General features: G+C 41.9%; 1 protein-coding gene across 1 annotated transcript; it reads right to left on the reverse strand.

The window, feature by feature from the left end:
• Positions 1 to 911: 911 nt before the first annotated feature.
• Positions 912 to 24,641, reverse strand: olfm3a (olfactomedin 3a). Its single transcript, XM_030397528.1, has 6 exons — positions 24,330 to 24,641; positions 7,291 to 7,434; positions 6,738 to 6,893; positions 4,843 to 5,062; positions 3,548 to 3,654; positions 912 to 2,213 (listed from the first exon to the last, which is right to left on the reverse strand). The coding sequence occupies exons 1-6, from the start codon at positions 24,447 to 24,449 to the stop codon at positions 1,536 to 1,538; spliced, it is 1,425 nt and encodes a 474-aa protein (XP_030253388.1). The 5' UTR covers positions 24,450 to 24,641; the 3' UTR covers positions 912 to 1,535.
• Between the last annotated feature and the right edge of the window lie 2,221 nt (positions 24,642 to 26,862).

Genomic DNA, 26,862 nt, shown 5'->3' on the forward strand with positions numbered 1-26,862 from the left:
GACATATTCATCTCTCCATCAGTTAACCATAAAGCAAACACCTCTTTGTTATTGAAGATAGAAGACACGATGGCGACGAGTAGGAAATTGTAGTGAGCGCTGTGAATCATCCCAGCAGTTCATTGCCACTTCATGCTGATTGAAACGGCAAAGAAAGACTCAAACTGAATGCAAAAAATCCCTTCCTTTGTCATCATCAGTTACCAATAGCTATTCATATTTGGCCTTATTACGGAGAAGCAGGCTTTTTATGATGTATGTACACATTATCCTCAGCCCAATGCATGCATGAATTATGCGCGTGGCTTGTGGTTATTCTTTTCACTCGGTGTCTGCAAGGGTGAGAAGTGTGTGGTGCAAGTGTCCTTACTTTTCTTACTTTTTTTTTTTTTTTAAGGAAATGAATAGTGGATGAAAAGCTCTGAGGCTCTTATCAGTCCTTCCATAGTAATAAGGCTTGGCACACTCTGTAAGAGGACGTGGAACACAACCTTGTCTATCTAAAAGAGTCATGTAATTTCTTTTGGAGTCATCTTCTTTTTGGTAGGTGTTGAAAACCGTTCATTTTCTGAGAGGAACAATCCCCTTTTTCATTTTCGGTTCGTGTTAAGCACACTGTTGTTTCAGCGACAAATTAAGTTTAGTTTGGCTGTTGGAACAATTTAACTGTGTAGCATTTTAGCTAACGGTCAGTCTGTTGCTGCCATCCGTGGTCACTTCTTCATCCCTTGGTAGATAAGGGGAGGTGATTGCAGCATCTATTAATAAAGCTTGTGTTCCTGCCCCATTTGTTCTACCGTTTACCATTTGGGGACTAAATTATTGGAATAGGCAAAATTCATAGAACAGCTCCCAGGGAGCTAAGTGTTTCTCAACCAGATCATGGCAGATAATGTTACCATCCAAAACCATTTTAATGAAATGTACAATATTTTAATTTCAATGAAAATGCACAGATATTCTCCAATGGGTTTTTTTTTTTATATATATATAAAAAATACAAATGTTCTTCCACAGAGACGTACATAACACCAATATTTTACAGGCCAATCTTCAAAGGAATGGCGACTTTTTTATATCCGCTCACTTTACATTGTAGCAAATACGCAGGAGAAGTTGCCTTTAAGTTTTAAATACTTGTAAATAGACTTTCAAAGAGACAGAAATTCAGTTTAGCAAAACTGATTTGCAACAAAAACAGAGCTATATTTTACAGTATGAAATAACTGCAGACAAAATTAGGACATTCATGCAAAAGCTATCAAAAGTCTGAGACAGACCCAATACATCGCAAATAAGGCATACCAGTCTGATCAGCAGCAAAGGAAATGTGTACAAATGTATGACATTTTTTCCAGTAAGGTATCAAGTCATCGGTGTCCATGCTCAGTTCAGCTAAGAATCCAGAGCCACAAATCAGAAAAGTTCAAGTAGTGGCAAGTAAATATATAGTCCAATTTTTGACAAAACATGGTTAATAAGGAGGTCCTTGTATCACAAATGATGGTGCTTTAGTTGTGATAGGAAAAGTGTGTTTAAGAGTCATCATCAGTTTTTATGACATGGAAGAGGGTGACATTAAATATTACCTGGTGTCCGTTATTCCAGGCGTACAGTGCTCTCTCTCTGGCGTTGTAGTCGAGCATGGAGATATGAAAGTATTGGTTGTGAAAAGGAATGTCTATGTATTCATAAGTTGAAGTCTTCGTAGAGTACGCGTAGTAAACTTTTGCTCCGGACAGGTGAGAGTTGGTGATATAGAGCGTCCCACAGATCATGAAGGATTCACCTGCATTCCTTTTGGAGTACTCAGTGTTCCAAGTCTTCAGGACCTGCAGGGTGTCAGGGTCGATCTGGGAGATGACGACATTTCCAGCATTTTGATTGGTCGCGTACACAACCCACATTCCCAGTTCGTCAGCCATGACGTCGATGTCGGAGTATCCCCCCCATGTGTATGGGTACATGTTGTGGAAGCCGGCAAACTCCAAAGCACGCTGGGCCAGCACACTGCCTGTCTCGAAGCTGTACTTGACAATAATGTTGCTTTGGTACTTGTTGTAGTAAAGCGATCCATTGTAGACCATGTGATTGGTTCCTTCCCATTTGAATGGGAGGCTGTAGGTTCGGGAAACCACTCCAGTCACAAAGTCATCTGTTGTCTTGTACTCCCGCACAATTTTGCTGTTGGTGTAACTGTCCATATACCAGACCTACAGCAGAGAGGACGGAGAAAAATAGTAGTGAGAGACTGACATGACATAGCCAGATAAACACACGTCAACCTTCAAAAATAACCTATATCTAATCTATAAAATTCTAAAGTTCCATTCCAGCTAAAGGTGTTAATTATGTTTGACCTTCACTGTAGGGAATGACGCATGTGCAGAGTTTCACACTAGCAAGCTGTTTTTTACATTTTAGAGGCCAGCCTACAAGCATGATTTGTGACATCACAAACAGTCTGAAAGCCAATCCTGAAGAAACTTTATTCTGAGTGAATGAATAATATTTTTATTGCCATGTGCACAATAAGGTGAGAAATATGAGGGAAAGTAAAGCTGTGATAAGTGCAGAAACCCAGCCGATGAAACCTAGATACTGGTGGTGGTGATGGGATGAAGATGAATGGCTGAAGATCTGGATGTGATGACATGGACTCTGGAGTGGAGGAGGGTCGCTTACAACAGCAGAGAACAGAACAGATTTATGGTTTGACAGCAACAACATGGTTGACTGATTTAAATCGTGGCAATAGCTGGTTGGATTCACTGAAAATACTGGAATAGTGTGGAAAGAGTGAAAGTAACAGAAAATTGTGAATGAATGAGCAGCCAAGAAGAAAGTCTTCCTGACTTAACTTACCCAGGGCTTCATATTTTTTTTTTTTTTTTGCAAAACCATGTCAGACACACACATATTTTTTATGTATGAAAAGACACTCCACTAATTTTACCCATTTTGAGTGTGTATAAAGCCTTGTGTGGCTTAGGAGGAAGCTGTTGGTAATCTGATAAATTGCCTCCATGTAACTCATTGCCAAGTTGCATTGTGGCTAAGGTTGAGGGCAAGTTCTGAAAAGGAAGAAGAACGTATTGAATAAAAGAGGCAATATCTCTGGTTCTGCAATATCCGGTGCCTACATTACCCATAATGGAACTTAACCACTGAGTCACATCACTAGAGTTTTATGCATCAGATTACATTCAGCTTCCTCTGGAGCCACACAAGGCTTCATACCTTTTTCAGTGCAGTTGTACTCCAAGACCTGTGAGCACACTTTAATGTGTAAAATTAGTGGCATTACCCTTTAATACATACGCGGAGGGAATCTTTGAATAATTGACACGATTCTATAAGAAAAGAAACAGAGTTTTAAGATATAAAAACCGGAAAACATCCACTCCCCATTAGCACAGCTAAAATCAAACCTCCCTCCATAATAACAGTCCCATGATCAGCTGCCGACTCTGTAAACACAACATGGATATGATACTGTACACACAGCACAGACCCTGGAAAGCACTCCCCCGCTTTTATAACTCACCCTGTTGTTCCTGGTTGATGCTAGAGGATCAGTCATCCATGCCCCAAACCGGGTTCCAGATGTCTTTATTGTAGCAGGTCCAGTGATTTTCATTAATTTCCCACACGCTGTTAATAAAGAAATGCAGCGATAAGATGTGCTGTGGTGGTTTTTGTCTCTAACTAGATTTCTCAAGCCAATTTCATGCCTGTGCCACCAGAGAGTGTGCCCTCCGTGCATACTAAGATAGCACTGGCAGCGAGCTGCTTTATTTAACTTGAAGCGTAATGGTGCAGCTGCTGTTTGTGGCAAGGCAACTCAGCTTTCTCATGCCTATCCCATATTATTTTTCATTAAATGCACCTAAAATATGGCAATATACACACCTCAGGTGTCATCAGCATCTTATTCTTATCAGCTGGGTTTCTCTTTGCTTGAGTACAACATATTTGGTTAAAGCAAAATGAGTTGCCTGGACATTAAGTCTTAAATTATATCATATTAAATCTTAGTAAAAGGAAAATGTAGTGCAGCATCAGTGCATCTAAGGTAAGCTGCACCATTCATAGAAACTTGAATGTAAATCACAATAATCTCTAGTGTTTTTCCTTAATTTTGTTTAATGTGCGGTCTTATTTAGCCACTGTAAGGAAAATAACTGTGCAGGGAACACACTTGATAAATGTTCAGCTGACAAATTAATAGTCTACATACTGCACTTTACTGTAGAATTAGTGGAGGCTGTGGCTGTAGATGTTAGGTCCACAAACAGCCCCCTCTCTGCCCATTACGAGGCAACTGGTTATTGTATGCTGCTTTCAGAGGCCTTCTTGAAAAGATTGTGTACTTTGTACAACATTGCACTGTTTGAAAGACCAAAGTCTTGTAAATACACCACACAGTCCTCAAGAAGAAAAACAAATCACTTCTTTCCTTCACTGGTATGAGATCGAGGTGAAGCCATTTTTTTTTTCCAAAGGAAACAAATTGTAGTGTGGGATGTAAGAGAAGAACAACAAAGAAAAGCATCACAGCAGCTGAGAGCAGGCTTCAAAAGTAACCTGCTTCACATAGGTGCCTTTTAATGAACACACTTAAAGTCAATTACCACAAGGAACTCAGGCCATTACATTGTTTAAATCTACATTTTCCTCCATGGTTTGGTAAAAGGCCCTTGCTATGACAATTTAAGACATCATGCAAATACTATAACGCAGTGCGACTTGTGCTAGTACTACTGCAAGTACCACTGTCAGTGCTCTCTCTAACAAGACAGTAGGAAACGGTGTATGTTCAAATATGCATTGACCACTCACTTAGTTTGCCCATACAGCTGCGGAGCCTGTTGTCCAGCCGCAGAACTCGCTGATAGAGCTCATCGTAGTCATAGGCCCCGAGCTCCTCCTGGATGCCAGTCAGCACTGCCGACAGGTTCCTGATTTCCTCCTTGAACTGCGAGATGAGCGCGGCATCCATCTTGTACTGCTCCAACACAGGGATCAACGGCTTCAGCTCGTCCATCTTGTCCTTAAGCTCCTGCAGAAGTGACAGCGACAGCGGCAGAAATGGAAAACAGAGAGAGGTGGAGGATTGTAGGTAGGTGCGGTGGTCAGGGACAAACACAATTACAGTTTGCTTGACAGAGGAGCAGGCTGAGCTTCATTAATGTTAAGAATCGGTATGGGCGGAATGCACTTACATACTGGATGACTAGTAACTGAATAAGAATTATATATACCCTTACATATGTCCTTGTTGCTCCAATGCTCCATGCTAACATGCATGGCATTTTCAGTCCCATGTGACGGTACTAGTGCTATTTGTTATTTGAAATGAAGACTGACCTTCTATAGTATCTGCTGTATGAAGAACGAAATGGAGCTAGCAGCCGACCATGAAGCAGCACATCACTCATTCATTCATTGTCTGGATTTAAAAACCCTTTCAGCTTGTAAGAAACCATATATTCATCCACAATACATCTACCAGGGTCATCTAAAAAGGGGGGCAGCTTTCCCTCAGATTTGTTAGTAGCTATCCTTTTATTTTTTTCAGCATGTTTTTTTTCTATTCTGATGTCCTTGCCCTGCTAGTGATCGTTCCACGCAGTTATTTTCCCAGCTCATTCAGTGACTTGCAACTTGCCACACCAGAGATATTCGTGCTCCCATACCAGCTGTACAGTGCAATCCATACAGGCCAACGGCAGCTGCACAACAGCCTCATAAACACCCAAAGATGTAAGCGCTTTCTGAATTAGAGAGCCTTTGAATATTTTTGTGCACGCTGCAAAGAATGTCTGTTGGCTTTCCCGCTCTTAGTCTGGCTTCTCTTAAAGATGTGCTACCACATGAAGGTGAAAGAGACCCACTTGCAGGTCGGATATGGCTCAGAATATGGGCATTTACATTGCTGGTAAAATTCTTACTGCAGTATTGGTTCTAAAATAATTCAGTACAATACAAGTGCGTGTAAAAGTAGAGGAAGACTGTGTTGGGTAGTTGTCAGCTGTTTAAAAAACAGAGAAGGTCCGACAAGAAGATTGTGTACTCCTCCCAGTTCAGTCCAGTAAATATGAAGCTTTCGCCAGTTAGCCTGGATCGCCGGTCCAAATGTAACCAGATCCACTTATCAGCATGTCTAAAGATGACAAATGTTTGTATCCCATTTGTTTAAGAGCAACGTGTAACAAGTTGTAGCTTCAGGGGGGACCTGAAGTCTCATGTTGATGGCATAACTGATGTTGCTATTGCACAAAGCCAGTCTGGCAGTTTCCACTGGCTGATCATTGTTGAAGAACTCCCACTAACGCAGTGTTTTGTGAACTTAATGTCATGAATTATTCTTAATGTTGCCAGAATATCTGGCTTGCAGAATGAAAGTGAATTGATTTTTCTGGGTCTGAATCTGACCCTGGGCCCTCTTTCCCTAGTGTTTGTCTAGCTCCCTGCTTCGAATTAAAATGAAATGTAACAAAGTGGACAAATGCAAGGTCTTTAACAAAAAAAAAAAGCCCTACAAAATAACTTAAGCTTTTCGTGTAAATAACATTGGAGAAATCAATGTTGCATAGGAACATTTACGGTATGTATATATATATATATATATATATATATATATATATATATATATATATATAAAAAACTAAATAGAAAAGATTGATTGAACATTCGATTAAACCAGGCTTTGATTAAACGAGGCTGTGGATTACCTGGAAGTTTCTGGCCATGATGGATTTCCTGTCATCCTCAATCTGTCTGAACTTGGTTTTCAGGCCCTTCATCTGGTTTTCCATCTTCATGACATATTGGAAATCCCTCTGAGTCCGCAGGTTCAGCACCTCAATGGACTGAGACATGTTCTGCACCTGGAATAATTACAAGCCATTTAGTAGCACAGAATAGTACAGTGCAGGATAGTATAGTTAACTTTACAATAGATAATGCCCGTCTTTCTCTCCTCCTTTCCTTTCACTGGGACTAATTGAAAGGCACTTTGATGGGCTGTCCCTGGTGGGCCCGTGTGTGCTTGAATGTGAACAGGCAGTTGCTGAAAAAGAGCAAGCGTGGCAGAGCCTCGCAGCAGAGCACCTGTGTTAGAGGCACGCGATAAAACGTCTAGTATTAGGAGTACTACACTCCTCAAGGACAGTAAAGCGATTTGTTCCCTCATCGCTCTCATCTTAAACAGGGGCGTGTGTTTGTCTGTGTGTGTGTGTGTGCACGCACTGGGGAGGTAAATATCGCCCTATTACATTTGCTTACCTTCTCTAGGAGCTGGCGGAGCTGTCTGCTCTTGGCATCCCTGGAGCACAGGCTCTGTTCCGGAGCCACCACTGTGCAGATACAGCGCCCATCAGCATCCTGGGCCGAGCTGTACACCTGCCAGCCCTCCTTTGGGCCGATAGTCTGCAAATGCAAACGAACACATGTAAACATTAAGGTTATTGATTTTGTACGTATGTAAGACCGGTTCTCCTTGGCGAGCCGCTAGCCTGAAGTAATGTAGCGACAAAGACATGCTGCTATAGGTGCGTTTCATTTGGACACACCTACCACAACTCAGCTGTACACTCTTCACTCTTCATATCAGTGAGGCCACTTTCACATCAAAATAAGCGTGTATATGCAGGTTGTTTTTTTTTTTTAGATGTGGCTCAACCTGCTGATGAAATTCCCCATTGGCAGGACACTAGTTCGCCTCAGCGTTTCTTTTTTTTCTTCTTCTTCTGTGTTTTTAACTCAGCACTGACTGAAGGACGTTAGAAAGATTTTTGAATAGAGATGGATGGAAAAGTATAAACAAGCCAGCGACCTTAACTCGAATAAGCGTCATAGCATCACTCCTGACAAGGGCCGAAGATGTCCACCTGGGTGTTTTCAGCACAGACAATCAGAGCCTTTCGATGCGTGACAAAGGCGCCTGTTGATCTCATTTTGTTTCACTGTTTGTCGGCGGTGTTTTTACAATGAAATCAATCTGTGATGCATATTCTCAAGTGTGCAAAATACCTTTGTTTTGAACACTGATAAACACCCTGCTTCTCGCTATGACTAAACACACTAATTCGTCTCCCATCATCAGACCAGTATGTTTTAGTGCTAGTCTGCTGAGATAATCCCGTTATTACAAACATTTGGGAATCTGAATTGCTGACAAATTCTCCTTTTTTTTTTTTTTTTTTTATAAATCAAGGTGACAAATAGTTCACTTAACTCATGCAGATGGATAATGTGCACAACTGTCTGCCCCTCAGCTCGCAGATTACCAACAGCTGATAGCTAAACTGTATTAAGTACTGTAGCTTTAGGTAAAGTGTTTTTCTGTTTTTCCGTCCCTGTTAAAAAGGCATCGATGGTTGTGCAACATATCGGACAGCATATCAATGCCGACGTTTGAAGGACCGGCCACCTGCTCCGCCTGGCAACTTTTTCGTTCTCGCACATCGCATTTGCATCTTACGGAGATAATCGTCGTAGATGAGCCACTCTATTGTCTTGTCATTTTAATAGATTTTAATGTAGTATTCAATGCTCCTTGGCCACGGAACTAAGGTTAACGCGAGGTTACCACATGCATGTATTATAAGAGCTGGATACCAGGTAAGAAGATGTGATAACACAAGCTCTAGGTTCACCATGGGAGTGGAAAAGTGTTTGTAGAACTTTGAAAACTAAAGACATGAACTTGGTGGAACTTAAAGCAAGTTCAAGTGTTTTTTGTCAATTATTCATAGGACCTGCGGCCATGCACTCTAAAGCAATACAGAGATTTAGCTGAAACTTCAATCAAGCAACAACAGACAAGCAAGCCCGAAGACGCTTTTGTATTCATATAAATATTCATGCGCTTTGCCACCAAGGACTCCGCTGGTAAACCTTGTCATCCCCTATAATCCGAGTGACATATCAGTGGAAAAGGAGGTAAATTTGGAGGAGGTGGGGGATACAAACAAACAGAGGGAATGAATGGGGGGGGGGGCGCGCGCTATGTATGTAAACAGTAGCTGGAAAACGCAAAAGAAAAGAGGACAATGCTGACAAAGAAGAAGAAAGGGGACTTGACTGTCAATTACAGGGAGATGGAGAGAGAGGCAGGAGAGTAGGTGTGCAGGCGGATATATCATGACAGAGAGGTACAAAGACAGCAGGCATAAGATGATGAGATGAGGTGAGGGATAGACAAGGAGGGCACCGACGTGTGCTGAGGAGAGAATGAAGGAAAACAAACAGGGGAGCAAAATAAAATAGGGCTAGTCAAAAAGACGGCATTTGCGGCACAATCCGTCTCACTAATGTTTATCTATTGATTAAAAAATCACTCAGTAACGCACGACAGCAAAGACATGAATGAACCGTTCTATGCGGGCGCTGGCTGTCATAACTCAGTCGATCAAGCCGAAAGTGTGACTACATCATACACGAGGAACAGCATGTTTTACCTGTTGCGGCTTAATAACGTTGTATTTATTTAAGCAACGGTGATGTTGATGAACCGAAGGCTAGTTTTGTCAATATTTTTCTGTCTCTCACTACATTAGAAAAGAAGAGGATCCGGCTTCAAGGCTACAATAGTTTCACAGAGCCGCGCGCCAAAGTCTAGTCATTAATCATCCTCACCAAACTGCATCCAGCAGCTCAGAGCTGTTTTGCTCCCTGCACAGGCAACACATCGCAACACACACACACACACACACACACACACACACACACACACACACACACACACACACACACACAGAGAAAAGCATGAGTGGATACATGCAGTATGTACTGCACACACGAACACATAACAGGTTGCCAAGAAGATGTATTCATGTTTCCTCTGTGTTTTTTTTTCCCCCTGATCTCTCTTTGCCAGGGTTTGACTCGTGGTTTCTTTCGGAGGCTGAAATACAGTGGTCATCAATATCTTGCGAAGATGCAACGGACAATATTTTTGTGCCAGCATTCAATATGTTTACTGTCAAGCCAGAAAAACGCGGCGCTCCCCTGGGTCGTGTGGCGCTGAGGCCACGTCGTCATGTTTTCAAAATGTGTTTTTCAGAAAAATGCCATTTATATAATAAGCGCTCGGATGCATTAACCTTTTCTAAAAAGCAAACTAGTTTATCCGAGATATTACCGATCCCCTGTTTATCCCGGCAAAAAAACTCACCTGTTAACATCTACTCATTAGTTGTTTGTTTCCTGTTTGACTTTCTGGATGATTTCTAAATCACATCACAGCTCTCAGAGTGCTCGGTCGGCTCCACAGCCTCCCACTTTCGGGCTGAGTGAATAAAACCTTTAACGGCGCCACAGATATTAGCTGGTGAATTTTCAGTGCACAATAAAACCCGAGACTTGCCATGAAAAAAAAAAACACGTACATTTTACCAGGCCAGTCAAGAGTTTCTGTTTACATAAATTGCTGCAAACATAAACTCTCACTTCCTGAAGAATCTTTTTAAAAGTGTCTTCTTTAAACCTTTACACAGATAACGGTGTTTCAGTGCAGTAAATGAGCCATGCTATGTTATAAAACTACAAAACTTTTCGTCTCAAAGTGGTTTCTGGATAACCGCTCTGACCTCTTTCCGTTTCCTAGACGACAACAGCAATTCTGTCTCCATATGTTTCTCAGCTGAAATTAACTGAAAGATATTTTTACATCTTAATCCGTCTGTTAGTATCGATTCCTTCACTTGTTTCCTTTTCACTACTGAGGACTCCTTTGAACATGGATATCTTCCTTAGGATGACATGAGGATAAAACAATGACAGAATAACGGAAATAACATAGCAAAGAGTGATACGACAGCATCCCAAACAGCCTGACAAATGACCATAACATTGCTTCTATTCATCATATTGTACAATTGTCATGGTATCCACCCAACAACCCACAGAGTAATCTCATATCGGCCCGTTATTTGGAAAACAGGCCTCAATTAATGAATGATCTATTATAACTTACTAACTGAAAGAGTATCACACAGTCCAGTAGCCATTTATAATGAATGATTATGGCTTTATTACTTTTATTGCTGCACACAAGGTCAGTCTCACTTCCAGTGCCTATTAATGTTGGACTTTTATGAGACGACCTGATTGAACTGTGAATTAGCTCTCAAACTTTTCATGCTTCAGTGAAGCCACGAGTGACATTTACAGTACTGCATATTATGACTGTATCTGTCATCTGGCCAACAAAGTATGACAGGAAAGGATGTATAATTGACATTATATGACATGTTTATGTGTTGTTTATTGCAGGACGAGTTTACTTTAGTCTTTGGGGATGTGACTTACAGACATTAACAGGTCTGTCTCATATGAGTGTATCTGTCATCTGGCCGACAAAGTATAACCAATACGAACACCAGCCACTGGCACAAGCTGAGTCACAGGCAACACTGGCAGCCGGCTTGAGTCGAGCTGAAACGTGTCAGTTCACACGGCTGCAGCCTTCCCTCGCATCTTTATGAAAGGGTTTTGTCTAGGGGTGTGCCAAAATATCGATACTACGATATATCGCGATATTTTGTCTTGAGGTACGTTATTGATACACTGGTGCCAAATATCGATATTAAAAAATGTAAAAAAAAATAAAATAATAATTATTATTTTTTTGGCCCACCACCACCACCCATCTTCGAAGGACAGCTTTATCTTTATTCAGACATAGGTATACAACCAAATAAAATTTAAAAAATGGTTTAAGTAGCTCTGAAACCCACACATATAGATATTTAATGATAGTTGTAGTCAGTGTGTGTGTTAAGAAGAGACAATGTGCAATATACTCTTTGTTTACTTGGCTGTCATTCATGTGAAATTGATTGACAATGTTTTGTCATTCCTGTGAAATGGATTCAGTGCAGTCAATAAATTCTGAATTTCTTCAGTGACACAGATATCGTGATGTATCGTGGATGAAATTTCTTACAATATATCGATTATCGCAGAATCGCTGTATCGTGATATTATCGTTATCGTGGAAAAAATATCATGATGGTATCGTATTGCGAGGTACCTGGTGATACCCAGCCCTAGTTTTGTCTCATCTGGAACCTTTGGTCTGAACTACGACTTAAAATTTGCTTCTGGAACCAATTGAAGAACCTGAAGGAAAAAGACAAAAAAATGAAACGTCTTTTTGCAAAATAAAAAGGTACATTTGTTGTAACAATTACAGTTTAAGTGCTAAAACCTACTCTCTTATCAGTAGTCTGTATGAGCTCTATCACAAATGGCCAATCACCATGGGTGTCCATATTCAGGTGGACAGCTCTGTTTGTTCACAGCGGGCATGCTGTACATAGGTAGAGTTGACTTTGAAAATTATAGATTTCTCGGTAAAAGCATCCTTAGTCAACAGTGCACCTAAGAAGCGTAAACAACGGAGATAATGAATTCCTCCTAGTGGAAGATATGATTCACGCTCTTCACAGCACACAGGTATACTGTCAATTACACACCTAATTGAACCCCTCTTCTGTTTGTGATTCTGCCATCACTTCACTTCATGTATTTCACTTTGGCTACTTTACACTTACCATTAACTTTGCCCTCATCAACCTTTTTGCGTGATTGGGGGAAAGACACGGGGGGCTGATGTGGGAGTTGAATGTGAATGGAGAGATTGAGTTAGTCAGTGATGTCAGGGAGAGTCTGCTGCTGTCATCAGATCCGAATCACTTCCTGCGCACATACCCTTGACCAGGAGCAATTCACAATCTGAAAACACTGATGGAAGGACAGGGGATATAAGATGTGTCGCTGCCTCCTTTACTTTTTTTTTTACAAACCTAATTCAATTCTTATTTTAAGTTTAGTCAATGTTTTCTTGTCCTTTAGCCCTGCATACTCCTTCTACTTGTGTTGCTACCAATTTTAGATTGACGAGAAGGTTTTCTTCTGTGGATATTCTATCCTTGCTTTATATTCTTTCACACATTCTCTACACTCATTATTTGTCCTTCGCTCGAATACGTTTATGTAAAATCAGAGCAATTATAATTTCATAGAAGATATTTTGCTGCTCTTTGCACCCCTGCATGCAAGAACTGGCTGGACCAAGCAAGTATCTGTTTAGTGCTTCGTGGATCTGCCACTGTTTTTGCGGCCCGTATACTCCGGCCGACTGTCTTCACGGTAAACGAATCTCCACCCTGCTGTGTATAGCCTTGGTCTCTTGATCTAATTTCTTTTGCCACTGTCATGAAGGCTGATTCCATTTGCTATACTGCAGCATTATGAGTCTCGCAATGCGAGGAACTCCCCAGAGGGATACCACAGGTGAGAGGCTGGCACTAAAAAATTAAAAGATTGTCGGTGGCAGCGGTAGAAATCAACCTGTCATAAATACAGTCTGCATTCATAGTGTGAAAGTTAACAAAATCCCTCGAAAGAAGCAGCTGGAGCTGCAGAGAGCAAACAAATGGACGGATACCTCTAAGCAACCCTCAAGGCTGTCCTGAATACCATTTTTGGGGCTTCGAAGCAATTGTCTGGAAATATTCAAAGCATCAATATTGGAGGGAGGGAAAACACAAGCTCTCAAAGTGGCTGTCGTTATTTACCTATGCACTTTGCTGTTGACATAATTGTAAGTCTATGAGAGACACGAAAAGGAGGGAAGACATTAGTTCTCGTTCCTGCCTCCAAAGTCTCAAAAGACACGTCCCCGGCATGGAGGGTCTGAGTGTTCATCACAGGCCTGTGCTCAGAAGACCACATTTGTGCTAGCGGATCACAAATGCTCCCTCGCTGGCTTTGTGTGCGTGGCTCTTGAGACTGCTTTAGAGGAGCTCCATTACTCGCCTCCTTTCTCAGTCTATCTGCCTCTTATTCTGTGCAGCCTATGCAACAATGCCCTCATTTTGGGAGTTTGACACTGACTACCATGGACAATAGCAGTTTTGACGCATTTTGGTCAGCACAAATGGACATTATTACCTCCGCCAACCTCCGTTGGTTGGTTTGTCAGCAGGAAAGCTACTGAAAAGATTTCTGGGACACTTGGATAACAGACAGGTGCTGGACTCGAACAGACCTCATTAGCTTTTGGTGCAGATCCGAATAAAAGGCCAGATCCAGGCGTGTTTTTCTCACTTTCCTTTAATATTGCAACATTTTTCGTCAATTCTGAACATTTCTCTTGACAAAAGGCATGGATCTTGACGAAAAAAAATGTATGTACATAGGTGGCTGTTGTCTAAGTAGGATTTGATGTTGATCCAAATACAATCAGGATCTAGCAGATTTAAGTATGTTTAATGGGTTAGGCTGCATTGAAAAAAGGGGCCTGTTGGGCGTTGGCAGAGGAGAATGGAGGTACAAGATCAGAGGAAATATCTGTCTGTTTCATACAGTATCAGAACATCCAACTTGTCAATCTCCCACTTTCTCACATTATTTATTAATAATAAATAACAAGTGTTGGTCATTTGTCCCGTTTCTACTTTGTTTGGCGAAAATCTGTTTGTTTTTTTTAACTTGTATTAGCAGGTTAGACGAATCACTGTGTGAGATTCAAACCTTAAAAAATCCCCCGTTATTCATTTCAAAACAAATCCAGGTGCCAGAGACGCCAATAAAGCTAAATCTCATATCACAGTAATGCTGTCGTCCTGCCTGCCACAGGACAGAGACCTAAACAGATGCTATCTATCTAGTCATCTGTCAACCTGTCCAAACAAAAACCCACCAGGGTATTGGAGGCAAGCGAAGTGGAATGCGCATGTCGGTGCAGTAACTGATGATCATGCTGCTTAAATGAGTAACCATTTTAGCTCTAATGGCAGGGGAAGATGAACCTGCATGTGCAGCCAGCTCTGTAACCAGACTGATGCAGACATCCAAGACAGCAATGACAAATGGCAACACCCCTAAACACGGCGGCAACAGCAATCCTGGCAGCTGTAATCCCGAGACCAGAAAGGTTGCAGTAAGATACTGACAAAGAGACGCTGCATGCCACGGAGGTAAAGAGGGAGGGGGAAAAAAAGACACAGCAGTAGAGAAAGCCATCTTTTCGTCTCATATGTGACTGTGATGAAAGGCGTGCGGAGAGATTAATTTCCTAGAGGCGTGCCACCTTCTTGCCTTTTTTGACCCCGGCGAAGAGAAGATTGAATAGATAATTCCGCAGGAGCTCGGCACATTCTGCCCTCGACAGTCTCTGAATGAGCTACAGCATTATCTCGCTCACACCCTCCTGCTTCTTCACTAGGGTGTGCTTCAATGAGTTTTCTGACTGAACGAGACGACACGTCAGTCATAAGCGCCGCGGAGGACGATAATGAAACAGTCATCAAACATTATCAGCGGAGTAAAGCCAGTGGACAGCTCCGGGCCACACCGGATGGCACATGCATACACAAGCAGAATACTAAGCAACAGTGACAGTGTTGTAACACAAAGCTACGTCTCCGTCAGGTGGAGGGTGTCTCAGGCTGCGATGGGTGCCTCTGTGCTTTTATCCGTAGAGAAGTGTCCACACTGACCACCGGAGTGTTACTGAAGTAAATAGGGTAAATCGATGGAGCTAAAATGAAGTCATGGGATGATAAAATTGGTGTTTTTCGGAAAGTCTGAAGGACCCTCGTGTTGAGCATTACCTGAGGAGACGCTGTAATTAGATTTTTTTTACTTCTTATGTTGATGATTCTAGTGGAGCAGTGTGCCATGATAAGAACCCTCCTTTAATTGATCAAATTAATTCTGTATCATCAACATTCGCATGTCTTGGCAGCTCCTCAGTGTAAGTGTTTGAGAGCATGCTCATTAGCAATGGCATAAGAAACCCTCAACAGCTTACCCCTCCTGGAAAAGGACATCTCTGCCATGTTAATGCCACCGAATCTGCAGACTTTTCACAAAATGCTGCAGCAAAGTTGGTTCACCTGATTTTTTTCTTGCTCTTTAGCAACCTTTTGAATTTCCTGCTCCCAATTATGCTCGGTAGCGGTGTCAGTACGTTGGGATGTTGAAGCCGCAGTAAAAAAACGCTCCACTTCAGCCTTCACGCTGATGTCGGAGCAGAAGAATGTGCTGAAAATAAGATTATGCATAACTTACGGATGTATGTGTTCACTTTGCTTGCTGCTCAGCAGGGCAATAGACAATAATTGCATTTATGGGATCTACTCTGGGTAAAGCAATACCATCAATACTGCTTTAAACTCTTAGATACCATCACATTAGTATGATCACTGCATTCCCAGAGGTTCTTTGAAGTTATATTCCAATTTTTTTTCTGTAACTACTTTCCTTAAACTTGCTTCCTTTGATTTTAACTCCAGTTAATGATAGTTTTACTTCGAAGAACTTTAAGCAACTTCAACAATTTGTGCATGTACTTGTTGCTTAAAATAAAAGTACGATGAAATAGAAATATACAGTAATTAACCAGCTAAATGTGGAAATGGTCACATTTCCTCTCACGCATTGGTGCTATAACTGTGTAAATGCTGTGTGAAAGAAGCACTTTGCTTTTGAAGAAAAGAAACATCTTAGACTGTTACTGATCGCATTCGTCTCTAAACCCCACCCCTGAACAGTGATTGTCCAACCATGGCTTAACAATTGTAGCCAGGCGAAGCAGTTCTGTCTAGCTTTGGATTTCTCTACATATATTGAAGCAGAGTGCACGGGGCTGTGTTCAGAGTGATACTTGACATTTAAAGGGTGCGAGCATGGTGGTTTTTTATCGAGCCTCTCCAAAATTAAATACACAAGAGTGATATTGTAAGGAATGGATAAAATGGGCTGCAAATACTTTCAAAAGAGACCTAAATACCCATCTTTTTAATAAGGCCTATAAGATCTAGATCCAGCCCCATCAAATCAATCAACTTCTATTTCTTTATCTCATATGTATTTTTTGTTTATCCATTTATTCTTTGTTTTGTTTGTTCCACAGTGTCCTTGGGTAGCCTGAAAGGCGCTATAGAAATTAAATGTATTATTATTATTTATTAAATGTGCAGAGTGTCTGGCTTACTATCTCTGTACCTTCGAGGATAACTGAGTATTAACTCTATGAGCTATATTTGTTTGTAGGGTTACATCCACGTTTGACTGCGTGCAGGTCAGTCCTGGATGCTAAAGAGAGTTAGGGATGCTGACACTGTAGCTGCTCTGTCCTGCTCTTCTGTATTTGGGAAAGTTTACAGAGCTCCAGTTACCGAGCCAGTGTTATTCAAGCATTTAAAACAAAGGTAGAATAAACTCAAGGTTAGCATGTTTTCCAGCTAGCCTCTGCTCATCCTTTTACATAATAGCATACCGCTCCCAGTCAAGAAAACTAGCTGCATCGCTAACTGAGCTAACTAGCAGCAGTGGTCAGCACTCACTTCTTACATATTGCACCTTCAAGCAACAAACGTATTCTCTTGTGATACTTTTCAAAAATAGTATCAGGATTACACATTAACACCTGGAAGCTATTAAGTACAACCACAGTCTGATCTGCTGGTCACTGAGCAGCTCCACTGGAGGGTTAAGGGCCTTGCTCGAGGGCACTTCAGTGGTGGTAATGAGGGAGGGGCAAGTGCCGCCTTTCACCTCTCCCTCTCAGATTTATCAGGCCAGTCAATTAAACCAGTGACAAGTTCGCTTCTCTAGCCTTTAAACCACCACCATTAGAATGAACAATAGACGGATCTTAAACTGTCATGTATGACACTTCTGATAAAAGGAGGAACTAGCTGTACACCACAATCAAATGACAATTGCATTCCACAAGTGTATTATAAAGACTGCTTTTACAAGATTCAGTCAGCTGGACACATTAAGACGTCAGCCAGACTGTGCTTTGATGAGAGATGAAATGTAACTAAATACATTTACTCATGTATTGCACTTCTGAGGTACCCATGCTTTCTCAAGTTATTTCCATTTTTTGCTTTCGGCTTTATATGTCGTATACTTTAATATTGTACATGTAAATATATATGACTTACTTGTACTTTTGATAGTTTAGTACATGTAATATCAGATTTTTGAAGGCTTAAAATAAGCCCGTATAAATAGTACTTAATACAGTATGTCTTTATTGTACCTTTGACAGCACCAGTTTTTAACCCGCCGACGTTCGCTTCTTTATCTTGAAGATCAAATCTCCTGCCAAAAGGTGTCATTTCAGCCGTGAAAACTGACATTTGCTGGCTATAAAAACAGACATCAAGGACCAATTGTTGAAAAAAAAATTATGCCAATACAAATTTCAAGCTGTATATCTGTCACCGCGATCAGCATAAAATCCATTTGTACTGTGCCAAAATGGAAAGCTTAGCCACAGTAACAAAGGGGCACAGGGGATTTGGCCAGGTCTACACACACAAAACTAAATTCAAGTACACAAAAATACCGAAGCCTCAGTCTTAGGTAACTTATATCAAACTAAACTCTGATCTACTACTTCAACATCAGTACTTATCTCTCTCTCTCAGCTTAAAGCTACTGAATAAGTTATATTAGCCTACATTTTATCTTTGCTGGTAGGAAATTAACAAGCGCAGCCCATAATCATCTCACTGGTTGACTGAGTACAGTATAAAATTTATTGAGACCACAAATGTCTTTCATTCCTATCAAGTCCAGCCTTTCAGCTCTCATGCAGTGATCGGCGTCCAATATAAAGACCGCTCGGGCTGTAATTAGAGTAATCATAAGGGGAACAGAGGGAGAGGGCCGTAACGATGCCCCTGGTAGTTTCAACATCATGTCTCAACTCCTGTAATTATGCTTAGACTATTATTAACTGAGATGCATTCACCTAGGGGAATGGAAGCGAGCTCAAAACAAGGGAAAGTCACTTTAAAGAGTCGTATTCATCATGTGTCTATATAAAAAAAAAAACCTTCATTATATGTATTAATATTACCTCTGATGTCTTTATAGAATGAATAGTAGCCTTTGAAAGGGGGCAAAATGGAGCAAGGAACAGCAGAACAGAAAATTGTTCAAAGGTAACTGGTGGTGATCTGTCACTGTCAGTACTTAGACGTCGCATTACTAATCAACAGGATGAATTCATTTGCCTGACAAACATGAGCTCCATTGAATTGCTCACAAAAACGTGTCAGCCCCACGCACCTAACAACAGACACATCCTAAAGCACACATTCAAAATGAAGTGACAGAAAAACTCATTAGAACCTCACACAGGCTCACACAGTCTAACATTTTTCTAAGTCTGAGCACAAAGCGCCATATATTTACCCCGCTGCTGCTATAAACGATTCACATCCATCACCACTGGACTTACTTTCTTTATTTCCAGTCCATCGCGTCTGACAGCCCCCTCCCTGCGCCCAACATGAAACATGCAGCGTCACAACTAATGACTTTGCTGGCTGGCAGTGTGGCGAGCTGTTGCTTTGTTTGTGTTGACACATATAGTTAGAGGGTGTCATCCTTAATTTAGCCTCCGGTGGGAAAAAAAGCCATGTGAGATATGAGACCCTCCAGCTTTTTTTTTTTCCTACCGTCGCTGAATGGCTGTGTGCGACTGTAGGTGTGTCCCCACAGCAAAGTCTCCTCTTTTAATACGGCATCTGTGCCAGACAAATGTTGCTACCCAGCCTGAGTGTACCAGGCACATAAAATGTTAATGGGAGCTGAAAAGGAATTTCAAACAAGCAAAAAAAAAACCCCCAAAAAAATCAGCGGCTGGCAGATGAGCCCCTTCAGCTCTACATTACACAATAACTTCAAAGAACGCCTCTCTGTGTTTCACATGATTAACGATCAACAGGGCGTCGAATCAGAGCGGGGATGTAAAATCTTCTCTGCAGGGTTTCCCCCCCCCCCAACCTTTGCAGCAGTGAGCATGTTTCATATGATTAAATCACACATGATCAAAACCTGAAATACTGGAACTGCGGCTGGAAACTGCACCTTGGTAAATTGGCAAAACTGGCATTTACGTTACAAGTGGATTAGAGTGCGACTGCATGTGGGTGTGTATACGCTTGCCCGCCACCTACCTCATGCAGCCGCCTACTCACAGTGTCTAACACAGAGAGCAAGTTCCTACACAAAGCTCCATCTCACCGGTGCTGTAACTAGCCTAATCCCCAAGAGAAGCTGCTCATCAACATCCACATTATTCACAGTTACTCGAGTTTTGTTCAGTGCAGCCATGCACACCATTTTTTTTTTTTTCTTTTTTTTTTTCGGCTAGGGCACAAACAAATTAAGAAGGATTCAAGTTCATGATGTACTCTAAGAGAAGGCACAATAGTTTGTACCTGTTTGCTGATCTTGACCTGATTACTTCATATCCTAGAGAACAACATGGCACTATTTGGTTTCTTCTGACCAATTGGTGATTTTAATATTGAAATACATTAAAGGAGACCTATCATGCTTTTTTTTTTGTTTCCGTCAGCGTTTTATAGGTTCTTGTGCATGTAAAAGACCTTGAAAGTTAGACAGGTATAAGACCACAACAACAGAACACTGCTCCCCAAACGCCTCCTGTGTCACCTTTTATTACGTGACTTCGTGACATCACACTATGTCACCAAGTCACACATTTGCATTATGCCTAAGGGCTAGTTTGGCATGCAGGAATTTATTTAGCAAAGCTTCTCTGTTGTTGTTGCTGGCGCTGGCTCATGCGCGTGTAAGCTGACCAATCAGAGCTGACTGGGTATTCAGGAGACGGGGCAGTAAAGAGACAGCAGATAAAACAGAGCAATTCAGAAAGAGGGGGGATGAAATGCTGTTGCTCTGGACAGTATGAGAAAACTGATGTGTTTTAGTATTTAAATGTATTGAAGTAGTAACGCAAAACAAAATTATGAACCCAAAAATGAGCAAAATATGTTTCCTTCACATCCTTCTATCTTTTAAAAAACACATTTGGTTACAAATGTCAGGTCATGACTACTTGTATCTTTAAAGCGAAACTCTCGCCAAAAAGCAACCGAGGCTTTATTTGGGATTGAATATGAGTCAAACCTTCGTGTGAAAGCATAATTACGACGAAAGAGGCACTTTCAAGATTTACCGTAGTTTCGGTTTTGGGCATGTTAATTTTGAACGGGAGTGCATGGGGCAGGATATGCTAGCATCAAAATCGCTATTTTTAGAACACTAAGAAGGCTCAACACAACATGAAACTTTGCTCGTAGCATCACTAAGGTCTCTACTCATGAACAAGAGCATTGAGAACATTGTTTGTGTACACAGAGTTTATGAAAAAGAAGGTTTTTGAACTACTCACGTTAGCTGCTGCAGCTTCGGCGCGTCGCTGTCAGGCAGACAAAAAGTGTCGATCCCCGAGTGCGACCTGACAGGCAGGAGAGTAATGGTGAACCGCTCCTCAAGCGTGCCTGTCAGGTCGCACTCAGGGATCGACACTTTTTGTCTGCCATGCCATTTTGATGCTAGCATATCCTGCCCCATGCACTCCCGTTCAAAATTAATGTGGCCAAAACCGAAACTACAGTAAATCTTAAAAGTGCCTCTTTCGTCATAATTATGCTTTCACAAGAAGGTTTGACTCATATTCAATCCCAAATAAAGCCTTGGTTGCTTTTTGGCGAGAGTTTCGCTTTAACTGGATTTCAAATATAGTTAGAAGGAGCATCCCCATCTGGACATACTGTATTGTTACATTGTAATAAAAAGGTACTGTGCTGCACTGATGTGCAAAAAATCACACCCTGTTTCATACTGGCATTAATAGGTCATAAAATACAGTTATACTGACAGACAATATTGAAAATACATAAAATATAACATATAAAATCAATGTGATTCAAGGCAAAAATCTCAAAATGGATTTTTAGGCAAAATTACAGCCATTAGCTGACTATGAAAGGAAATGTCTCAGTGGGCAGTTGAGTCCAAGGCACAGGTCTGACGTCAGACTCCTCAAGTCTATTACATCTGTCTTTCTCCTCCAATCGATACGTCCTCCAGGTGCGGCATATAATGTGTAATCATAAAACACAAATTCCAGTCATCATTTTGATCATGATGAGAGTTACACAGTGCCATTAGCAGCCACTGTGTAATTACCCGGCTGGCACAGACCATAAGGGAAAACTACACTATGCAAATATTTCATTTTCCCACAAAGGCTCCTTAGGGATCCATTGTGTACACTGCAGAGGTAATATCTGTCTAACCAGATGCCACAGCACGACAAAGTGAAAATCCATACCATCAGCTCTAGCTTTAGCCACTTTATCCAGAGAAGATCTGGGTTATCTTAAGGTTATCTTAAAGTTGCTCATCTAAACCTGTGAGAAAAAAAAAAACCCATAAGGCAGCACCAACACATAAACTTAAATGCCAAGAGGTAGAGGCTGCCACCTCTCCCTTAAACGAACAAAGCCCTGTGTACAAGGTCTGACAGCCTGTGAGTGACAGATTTATAATTTCCAGCTTAGTGTAATACCATAAAAGGTTTGCCTTTCCAGATCATTTTTAAACACTGAGGCAGAGAGGCCTTTGGTGCCGTACGTGCTGGCAATTTGCATGCAGCTCTTGCTCCAGCAATATCTTCTCATATTCCTCCACGGCAGTAGTGTTTTCATTGATTTAATCACAAACAGATGAAAGTTAGAGACCGAACTGAATGATTGTCATGAGCGGTAACCAGAGGTAACCCTGCAGAAACGTATTTCTAAAATATAAATGGAATGGCAGAGTAGATACCCAGAGCTCTTTGTTAACGAAATGCTGTAGACCAGGGACGCATACGGCTGCAGTGATATTATTTTTCAATGCTGGTCAACCTATCTATTGCTCATCTGTCTAACTGAATTGCTTGACCTGTAAGGTGTTTTTAAACAACAAAACTGAAGGTATCCAACTGCCTTTTTGTATAACCACCAGTCAAAAGTCAAAGGCATTTGAAATCGCATGAAAGAAAAGACAGCACGTCCTCACATTTCAAGAGCTGCACTGCAACTAGGAGACTTTTGTTTCTCTACTTGATTAAATGACATGAAGGATGAAGCGATTAACAAAACTGCCATCAGTTCATTTTCTGTCCATGGACTAATTGGTTAAATCGCCTGACATGGATGGATCAAGCATCTCAACCGTATGAATTAAGCACTATCTGCAACTGAGTAGAGTCTCATCAGCAGCACTACGCTCCGCTCAGAAAGGTTTGGAAGGCTTCGTATGAAACAATGAGTAACATTTCCGTATTTCCTGTCATTTGCTGCATAGCCGGAGAGCTTTGTATGGTGAAGTTTCAGCACCGACAGAGTGGAAAGCTCCTCACCCTCACCCTCACTACCAGGAGACCCTGAGCCCCGAGCAACACATTGATTTGTCCATTAATCATAAGGGACTTTGGCTTGTCAGCTATAGTCACGGTTATTCCATCTTTACCCCAGAACAAAACTGCCCATGCAATTCTATTTCCCTCAGATTTGCTTACGACTGAGCACAGGGCTAAAGCCAGCACTGACAGGGGACGGTCCTTGGACGGTCCTTGGTGAGGGAGGGGGAGGTTATGCCACTGGGACATAACCCTGCTCCTGCTGGACTATAATTATATGACACAAATGAAATGCATCAGCATCCAGGCTATTGGAGGCACACAATCGATATCCCATGCTGAAATGCCTAATGTGCTTGCTCTCACAATTGCATTATAACCAATTTAGCCTCCAACCAGGAGATCCACAAGTGGGCGAGATGGGTGAACGATAAAAGGCGATCAGCCACAAAAAAAGAATTAGTGGTTCAGCATTAACCCCGATTTACATTAAATCAACGCAGCGCTCTTCAGGGAAATGAATTAACGCTGGTGCGACTTTCTGCTTAGTGTGTGAGCGCCACAGTTGTTTGGTGCGCAGTTTGACTTGAATGTTATCTTCACACTCGCACACCTACACGAAATGACGCGACTTACATTTCACCAACTAGCACTGCATTGTCGAAGTTTTTCGATTTGATTCACGCCATGTGTCTCAGCCCACCTTTGCGGGGGAGGGCTGCAGGCGTGCTGATTATCCACAGTTGAAGATAATTATTCTGGAAAACAATACAGCCGAAGTGTAGTCCTGTCCTTAAGGGTGTGTAAAGCCCCTCAAATCATGTCCAGCCAGCTTCGTGTTCCTGGCGGTAAACGAGACCGTATTAAACTGTGCGACTTTTGAGTGAAGTTTGGCGCGACAGCCTCTGTGACAGAAAACCGTCACGTATCGGGGCAGAGAAACTACGTGCACCGCGTCTTGCAAGCACGAGTGCAACATCGCCTTTAATTGCGAGCAATAATCACACCAAGGCTCGGATATGAAACAGGTTGCAGGATTATAAAAGAGTGAGAAACTCACCATGGAGGGATATAATCCGAAGATGGTGAGGGAGAGGACGGGATACAGGACGCTCAACAGGACCCGCATGCTGACGGGCTCCGGGCAGCCACTTTTCTCCAAGGTGCAGTCCTTTAACATAGAGCTCCTGTGCTGCTGTTCACCTCCTGCGCGTTCGTTTTACTGTTTTACTGTGGTCCGACCGCAGAGAGAGCGCTCCGACGGCGGCACGGCGACCACACGTTCAACGGCATCACACCCACCGCCCTCCGGTGCTCCGACTGAAGGCAGTGCCGGGGAAAAAGTTTTGAGCGAAGGGGGGGGGGGGGCGGATATTCAAAGATATCAGGTCCAGCAGACTGCAGGGGAGGCGCAGCAAGGATGTGACATCACTTGATGGGTTTAGTGCTCTATCTATCTATCTATCTATCGATCTATCGATCTATCGATCGATCTTTTGATGACCTTCTTATTGTGCCTTAATTTTTCAGTGCCACCGCCTCCTACTATCACTATGCACTAAAGACTGCTTAAAACTACTGTGTGTTTGCGTCTGTAAACTGACAAGTTACAGTCTAACATATAGTCCCCACTCACATATCTAGACAAGGAGGAGGATGATGATGATGATGATGATGATGATGATATAAGAACCGGTCTTCACTACCTTACAGATGTCTATCTCTAACCGTGGTGCATTGTGCTTGGCTGAGATCCAAACACTCTGTGGCCATTAACAGACTCTGCATCTCACAATTTACACACCACCTTTCACACTTGAAGGTTCCCATACTCAAGGTCATCAGGATAAATAGCGGACGTGAAAAAGGCTTCTCCACAACAACAACAACAACAACAACAACCATCCCTGCTGATGGTTTTTTATGACTGTCACTCGGAGCGAGAGCTGTGAGGTTTTTTATTTACAAGGTTGACTGGTGAGTTCTGCACACACCTTTTTTTTTTTTTTTTTAAACCTTGGAACAGTTTTCTGTCTATCTCCTGCCTGAGATATTCACAGAACTGTTCACCAGTGGAGCAGCGGTGGGGAGATGAGATGCCAGTGCAGACTAGTGTGACGAGGCTGCCTCTAGAAAATCAGCGGCACGATGCCACGAGATGCAGCGCTCGCAGCTGAAGTCTTCATAATCTGGTCATCAGCTGTGTGACACTTTGCTCTGGGGTGCCTTGAAGAAGAGTCCCTCCAAACAGTCTGTGTCCTTGTCTCCTTTTCTGTGCAATAATGTGTTTTCTCCTCAGTTTGGTTATATTTGCATCATCTTTCTCTTCATCTTTTACCTGTCTCAATTCTTTCTTTATGATTTTTAGTGGGCTTAAATAACTGCACAAGATGACAAGACGTCAGTGTAAAGCAGGGCTATAAGAGGGGAGGCACAACTATACTAGGACGACATACTAGACTGAAAAGCTGTGGATGCAGGGAGTTGTCCAAAGTGAATGTCTATGCACAACGTCCAAAAATTTGTCCTACACCCCTGCTGTCAAGAAATCCATTTGGAAGTCTCAATGTTTTTTTTTTCTTCCAGACTCTAAATCTGTTGTGTGTTTTCGTTACATCAGCAATGCATTTCTCACTTGGAAGACTGTTATGTTGGCTAGCATGATCATCCATGTGTTCTTGTTGGCTCGGGTACTATATCAAAACACTTTGGACCGAGTTGTGGAGTTGGTGAAGGCAACTGTTGAGATATCAGAAAAACTGAGAACTGTTATGAGCTCTTCACTGAAATACATCAGAAATGACATGCTGCTGTAAGTTTTGTTTGCAGAAGATTGCAGAGAAATCACACACTGAGGAAAGTACTTATATCTAACCAGTTAAAGGTTCATTTATTGTAATTCTACAACATTGCACTATGAAGTGTGAGTTGTAGTCCCTTTATGCCACACAGTGAAAAAACATGTTTTGTATGGCAGAGTGTTGGGGATGAGCAGCTTCTTTCCAGCAACAGGAAAGAAGCTTCTCCTAGTCTGGTGGTATGGCAGCTGATACTTCTGTATCATTTGCCACTGCCATGGCATATGACTGATGCTCTGTAGATCGGTACCAATGATGTTGGCAGTGGCTTTAATCGCTGCTGTAGACCCTTCCTATCCTGGCCCATGCACTATCAATGCCTGAGACTGATCGAGCGCTATCGAATTCGGTACGTATATCCATGGTCTCCAGAGGGGGAATCCTAATGACTTTGATTATCTCCTGACTTTTCATCTATTATAAGAATTACCTTCACATTGTGAAACACCCATACAAATGATTGTCATTTAATAAAAGTTAGAAGTTTGAATGTGTCCAATAATTTGGTTCATGACCAAATGCCTGCAACCCCATGGCTGTACTTAGTGTGATTAGAGCTGATTGGCAACTGCTAGCATGATAACACACTGAATTAAGATTGAACATGGTAAATATAACCTGTAAACGTTAGCATGTTAGCATTGTCTTTGTGAGCATGTTAGCATGGTGATGTTAACATTTAGCACTGAGCACTGCTGTACCAATGTACAGCCTCAGAGTGCTGCTTAGATGTCT

The sequence above is a fragment of the Sparus aurata genome, chromosome 19 (assembly GCF_900880675.1).
Source record: "Sparus aurata chromosome 19, fSpaAur1.1, whole genome shotgun sequence".
Lineage (NCBI taxonomy): Eukaryota > Metazoa > Chordata > Actinopteri > Spariformes > Sparidae > Sparus > Sparus aurata.

Excerpts from the sequence above, each read along its gene's own strand:
- olfm3a (XM_030397528.1), bottom strand. The coding sequence starts at position 24,449 with ATGTTAAAGGACTGCACCTTGGAGAAAAGTGGCTGCCCGGAGCCCGTC. Across the intron at positions 5,063-6,737 it reads TCATGGCCAGAAACTTCCAG|GAGCTTAAGGACAAGATGGA; the intron begins GTAATCCACAGC and ends TCACTTCTGCAG. Across the intron at positions 2,214-3,547 it reads CATCAACCAGGAACAACAGG|GTCTGGTATATGGACAGTTA; the intron begins GTGAGTTATAAA and ends TCTCTGCTGTAG.